The sequence below is a fragment of the Vigna angularis genome, chromosome 5 (genome assembly GCF_016808095.1).
Source record: "Vigna angularis cultivar LongXiaoDou No.4 chromosome 5, ASM1680809v1, whole genome shotgun sequence".
Taxonomy (NCBI): Eukaryota; Viridiplantae; Streptophyta; class Magnoliopsida; order Fabales; family Fabaceae; genus Vigna; species Vigna angularis.
Window position 1 is genome coordinate 3,682,933 of NC_068974.1, and position 6,701 is coordinate 3,689,633.

Below are 6,701 nucleotides of genomic sequence, written 5' to 3' on the forward strand. Positions count from 1 at the left end.
GTTTCTTCTTATGATTCCATCAAGTACTATTATTTGAGGTCCTATAGTATCGGTCTCAATTGGTTTCGGCCTAGAGTCTTAGTACTCGGCCTAGGCTTAGTTGCGTTCGGTTTGAACTCTCAAGAGTCAGTTCATTAAATTGGCTCACTTGGTAAATAACGTTCGATTCTATTAGTCTCTGAGAAGTATTATTGTATTCGGTCCCTTTCACAACCAGTGAGTAACTCTCTCGATTTGATCCGTTTTGAGTTGGAGACATCTCGGTCTCACTCCAAGTGGTTGGTCTTGTTCTGAGTTAAAACTAACGTTTGGTATTTGGTATCTTACGGGATCTTTATTCAAATTGGTTCAGTTGAGGTTTTAATAATGAACGATGATGGAATATGATATGGATGAATTGACTTTGAATATGAAAGAGTATTCCGGGGAGGAATATCTCATGAATTGATATTGGAATGGTAAAGTATGAATGTGGATAAAGCTAAGCTGGCGGTTCATCCTGATATTCCGTGATTACTCGTTTCTCAAGTAGAGAAGAGTAAGTCATGTGTGAGAATGGCAGGAGGTCCTAGTCCTTATGGTTAATTTGGACAGATAGGATTAACCTCGGGTGGCAGCTGTTGAGGGTATCCCAGTTACTACATCATCCGGGTGCACGAATGTCGTAGCTACACAGAATTCATACAGTCTAGACAGTCAGAGTCTAGTATTAGGCTTTGCATGAAAGAATTAATGATTTATCTTGTTTAGTTGATTGTGTGAAATATATGTCGATACTTGAATTAAATTACATAAGTTTACCCTATTTCCTGTCTTATCATGTATTCCTGTTCGTTCGTCCTTGTCATTGCGATGATCACCCTGTGGGTGGGAGCAGAAGGAGAAGAGTTTCTAGAAGAAGCATTGGAAGAGACGGACGTGAAGGTCGAACCTTAGGACGCTCGGTCAGTTGTTGGCCTACTCTTTTGTAGGAGCGTTCGGTCATTCGTTTACTTTATGTTTTGATTTGACCGTTCAGCATAGGAAGGGTTATAAACTGTTCATTCTATATTTGTAGCCATTTGTGCAGTTTTAACTCCTTGCTATTTTTGTAAGGTCGTTCGACCATAACCGTACGTCCTATCTTTTGTAAGAGCTGAACTGTAATATTATTATATGTGATCATTCTATTATATGGTTTTATACTGTATTTTTGGGATGTTACAACCGCTGCCAACGACACTGTCATCTAATGTTGTCGTCTACTGTTGACACTATTGGAGTTCTAGTTTCGACCAACGATCACACAATTTTGACTATCTTGGCCAAGTAATCACCATGTCATTAAAGACGCCTTCATCAGAGCTCCTACGCACTTTCAACGCCTTTTGAAGTTGTGGATTTGCTTCCGTTTTTTGTCGTGCATGGTGGCACGTGTCATCTCCTTTTAGGCAACGATTTAGAGCAACATTTCATATTTGTTGCTCAGTGGAGTCTTTTGAGTTGGTATTTCGTTTATTTCGTTTATATTTAATTTATTTTAAATATTTTTCCAGCATTATTTCTTCCATCGTATGAAAAATAACAACCAATAATGTTAGTTATTTCTCAAGATACAGAGATGGCTAAATTTTGAAATAATAGCCAGATAAAATTATAAAAAAAAAATTAAGAGAAAAATTTATGAAGAAAAAGTAACATAAACTAAAAGCCACGTCCACAAAAGTTTCAGTTGACACTGCTCATATTTTGACCTTCTTTCATACAGTGTCGGTTGATTCTTATCAAGACATGATTCAATTAATTTTACCGATAATCATTACCAACTTTTGATCATCACAATTAAAAAAGAAAATGCTAGATGGAAGGTGGAACCAATAATCATCATTTACATATATAATGACAATCTATTAAGTATTAAGAAAAAGTGAATATATAAAACTTTTAATTATGTATTGATTATATTTTAAAGAACCAACATGCAAATTTTCTTGATATTTTATAAAAGCTAAACCAATTATTGATTGGTTTGTTTATCATACTGGGAAATAATTAATCCTGCTAGAATAGTGGGATATATACGAATTACGAACCAAATAAGTGAGATTTCATTAAGAAAGAAAGAAAAAAGAGATAGTACAAATTAGGTAGAGAAAGAAAAATAATAAAGTGAACTTTCATATAAGACGTTAACATACTGAAAGCCTACTTTATAGAATCACTTTTGATTCCATTATCATATTACTTGTTCATGTTTGTTTGAATATCCATGCCCACCTAGTCATTTATATATGCATTGTCGTGCTGCCCCCCATTGCAATATCTCTAAACCCCACAAGAAAAGAAGAGGCTCATTTTGCAAATTAACATTTACGTGTACATGCATATGACGAAACCCTTTGGTTCCTTAGTATAAATAGTTGGACACTACCCTTGATATTCCTTAGGAAGTACACAACCTTCTTCAAGTGTTCTTCCTCTTTAACTTCTCTTGTACTTACTCAGAAGTTCTGAAGGAGAAAAAATGGCCACCGAAAAGCTTGGAGGTTGTGCCAAGTTCTTTGCAAGCTCAAAACCCTACTTGGCTATGATCTCTTTGCAGTTTGGGTATGCTGGCATGAACATTATCACAAAGGTTTCTCTCAACCAAGGCATGAGCCACTATGTTCTTGTGGTTTATCGTCACGCTTTCGCAACTGCCGTTATAGCTCCTTTTGCATTTATCTTTGAAAGGTTAGTATCATAATCATAATGTATATCAACACTTTAACTTGTAAATTTTATAATTAATACTGGTTTTTATTAAATATATAGTTAAGAATGTAAGTGAATTTTTCAACTTTGATTGTAATTGATGATAATATAAGTAATAACTAATACAACATGGTTCATAGACAACAAATTTTCACCAACAGTTAAAAATATTGTTGTTCTAAAAAAACATTTTAGACGACGATTAAAATATTTTCTATACTTCTTCATAGGAGATGGTTAGGAACCGTCATCTATGTTTTTATGTTTTTCTTATAGACGTATATTTAAAATAATAGCAATTTTATAAGTTTTTTATCCTAAAATAATAATATTTCTTTAAGTTATAACTAACCTTGGCATTTAATTTATTTTTGTTAATCTAACTTTGTAAAGTAATGGTTATTCATTGTTTTATTTTTCAGGAAAGGTCAACCGAAGATAACATTCTCAATTTTCATGCAACTTTTTATCCTAGGTCTTCTTGGGTTAGTGTCCAAATTCAATAGCAAGTTTTATATCATCATCATTATTATTATTAGCATGTATTAATATGAATATATGTGTTGTATTATAATAACACAGGCCAGTGATTGATCAAAATTTCTACTATGCCGGGTTGAAGCTCACATCCCCAACCTTCTCATGTGCAATGAGCAACATGCTTCCAGCTATGACTTTTGTGATGGCTGTGTTTTGCAGGTAAATATATTAATGAAACCCTAATTTCTTTTAATGGTCTAACTGGAAAATAGCACATTAATGAAAAGTAAAAGATAGTTTAGGGAAGATGTTCTTTTTCTGAAATAAAAAAATCATGCTAATTGTTTCTTTATTATGTATGTGAAAAGAATGGAGAAGATAAACATGAAGCAAGTGAGATGCATAGCAAAGATAGTGGGAACATTAGTGACAGTTGCAGGAGCTATGCTAATGACCTTATACAGAGGTCCTATAGTGGAGATGTGGGCCAAACATCCCCACAATAAAACCAATGGAACAACAAGCACAGGATCATTGGACAAAGATTGGTTCTTAGGATGCATCTTTCTTATCATTGCCACCCTTGCATGGGCTTCCCTCTTTGTTTTACAAGTAAGCAAAACAACAAATAAAAAAAAAAAATGTACCAACTCTTGTGTCTCTTTTGTTTTTTTAAAAATATTCTTTGACACGTTTAAAATTTTTACATTTAAATATTATCTTTTCTTATTTTTATTTTTTTTCTTAAAAATATAAAAAAAAATATATTTTTATAATTATTTTATTTTTATATTATATGTCAAATGAATGTAAAAATATATCATGGTATTATTATTTTTAGCTTTTTTTAGTGTCTTTTTGTGAAGTCACACTAATAGTTGACATCTATTTTTTTTTTCCATTGGACAGGCAAAAGCTATACAAACCTACAAGAATCATCAACTCAGCCTGACTTCACTTGTGTGCTTTATTGGCACTGTTCAAGCTATTGCTGTTACTTTTGTTGTTGAACACAACCCTTCTGTTTGGAGAATTGGCTGGGATATGAACTTACTTGCTGCTGCATATGCTGTAAGAATTCATTCAACAACTTTATCTTTCATTAACTGATTATAAATTTAAACTAGAAACTAAAAACACCTTAAGAGATTATTTTTTTCAATCTTTAATATATATTTATTTGATCAGGGGATTGTGACATCAAGCATATCATACTATGTACAAGGACTGGTGATTAAGATGAAAGGACCTGTCTTTGCAACTGCTTTTAGCCCTTTGATGATGATCATTGTTGCCATCATGGGTTCCTTTATCCTTGCAGAAGAAATTTATCTTGGAGGGTAAATTTATATAAACTTTTATCAACTTCTTTTCTGTATGTATAAATGAAAATAGCAGTTTCTGCAATTTATGCAGTTCAGACTTACTGAAAGTTGTTTTTTTGCTGGTGGGTGCAGTGTGATTGGTGCCATCTTAATTGTTATAGGTTTATACTCAGTTCTATGGGGAAAGCACAAAGAACAAGTGGAGAGTAAAGTGGCAGATGAAATTCCATTGGCTGTAAAAGATGGTCAAAGTTCTGTAATTTCAGGGTTAAATATGATTGATGTAAAAAATGATTTTACTGAAGAAGATTCCAAGAATAAGAAGCCCTCCTCAGTTGTAATAAACATGACTGTTGCAGAGTCTCCAAGCAAAGATAACCAAGAGGGAAAGGCTTAAGCAATTTGGAATGACAATCCACTTTACCCTTTTTAGCAATTTTTTCTTTTTCTTTTTCTTTTTTGTTGCTATGAGAAGGTCTTGTTTTGTGACATATTTAACCAATAATATATGATATATAGATTCCTAGATTCCATTATGTATAAAGAGGGTCTTGTTTGTGCCATATTTTGTGACTTATTCCAACTTCATTGTAAAAGAGAAACCTAAAGCTTCTCTCTTCTCATGCCTCTCTGTTTTTTCTTCTTCTTTTGAGATAGAAACATTATTGCCTATACTTTAAAATTACCTGCACTAGTGAAATCACAAATATATATATATATATATATATATATATATATATATATATATATATATATATATATATATATATATATATCAATATAAAAAGTCTTGTTGCATTAATTATGTTATCAACTACTCTAAAAAACTTAATATTATCTAAATATCTTTTTTGTTTCCCTTCTTTTATTCTCAAATTTCTTCTCCATCAAAATTTTGTTTTAGAGGTGTTAAGTAGTTTATTTCCTAGATCACTGATAAAATTGTGTTGGAACAATCTGATGAACTATATTTTAAATAAGCTAATATATTTTATTTTAGTTCAGGAGAATGTTATGTTGGACTACAAATCATTTTGGTTTGCTTTAAAAATTAAGAATATTCATTCTTTTTAAGACATGCTAATGAAATTAATTTTAATTTTAGATATTATTTATAAATTATATAATATGTACGTACATTTTAATAACATAATAATATTTCTTAAAATAAATTATTATTTTGTAAAATATAGTTACGTGTAAGTTTAGGAATGACTAATTAATTTCCGTCGTTTTGTATTTGAAGAAAGGTTGTTGCGCCTACCATTTAGGCACCACGATTCAGTCTCAAACAAAACATCACGAAGTTTGATAATAAGAAAAGTGAAGTTTTCAAACCCTAATTATCTTAATAAAAAAATGTTATTTTATGGTATAAATTAAACATTGAAACAAAAAGCAAATCAACTACTCAGAGACACAAAATGATGAAGTTTGGTAAACATAATTAGGGTTCAAGAAATTCATTTTGCTTATTGTTGTTGAAGTTTTTGTGTTTTACTTGATATTACAAAATCAAATAATCATTTCATTCTAATTCATGATAAATATTCAGTTAATAATAGTTAAAATTTAAGTAAATATAAATCTTATCTCGAAAATGTTAAAATCGATTTCAATCTTTTTATATGGATTAAATTCGTGTTTTATTAATATTGTGTCTAGTCAATTTTTTACTTAACACCAATTAACAATTATACAAATTTTAGACATAAAAAAATCTTTTTAATAAAAATTTAATTTAAAATACTTAAGTTTATAACAAACTTTAAACTTAATAAAGTCATTTTTCTTTTAATTTTAACTACTCATATAAAGACACGTAAGTAATAACAACGCAAAATTACAATGTATTGTCCAATGGAGAAAAAAACTAAGTGAGAAAGAGTTAATTGAAAAATACACAAATTTTGGATATTTAATATAATAATTTTTTATATAAAAATTCAATTAAAACACTCAAATTTATCAACATGTTAAAAACTTAATCAAGCAGTTATGATTTTGTATATAACTTTATTTGGTTTATAAAAGAATTTATTTTATAATTTTTTATTTATTTAAAATAGAAATTTGTTAAAATAATAAAGAGGAAAGGTTAGTTAAAACGTAATTTACTTGGAGGTAAAAAAATATTTTATTTACTTAAAGAAAAGAATTGAG

General features: G+C 30.1%; 1 protein-coding gene across 1 annotated transcript; it reads left to right on the top strand.

The window, feature by feature from the left end:
• The first annotated feature begins 2,326 nt into the window (after positions 1-2,326).
• LOC108321522 (WAT1-related protein At5g07050) lies at positions 2,327-5,066 on the top strand. The gene is made up of 7 exons (XM_017553292.2): positions 2,327-2,712; positions 3,156-3,218; positions 3,316-3,432; positions 3,582-3,825; positions 4,123-4,284; positions 4,402-4,553; positions 4,671-5,066. Exons 1-7 carry the CDS (start codon positions 2,504-2,506, stop codon positions 4,933-4,935), a joined length of 1,212 nt encoding a protein of 403 aa, XP_017408781.1. The 5' UTR covers positions 2,327-2,503; the 3' UTR covers positions 4,936-5,066.
• The last annotated feature ends 1,635 nt before the right edge of the window (positions 5,067-6,701 follow it).

Bases quoted from the DNA above. Each gene is read 5' to 3' on its own strand.
- LOC108321522 (XM_017553292.2), top strand. From the start codon at position 2,504: ATGGCCACCGAAAAGCTTGGAGGTTGTGCCAAGTTCTTTGCAAGCTCA. The intron at 3,433-3,581 runs GTAAATATATTA...GTATGTGAAAAG, and splicing joins GTGATGGCTGTGTTTTGCAG to AATGGAGAAGATAAACATGA. The intron at 4,554-4,670 runs GTAAATTTATAT...TGGTGGGTGCAG, and splicing joins GAAGAAATTTATCTTGGAGG to TGTGATTGGTGCCATCTTAA.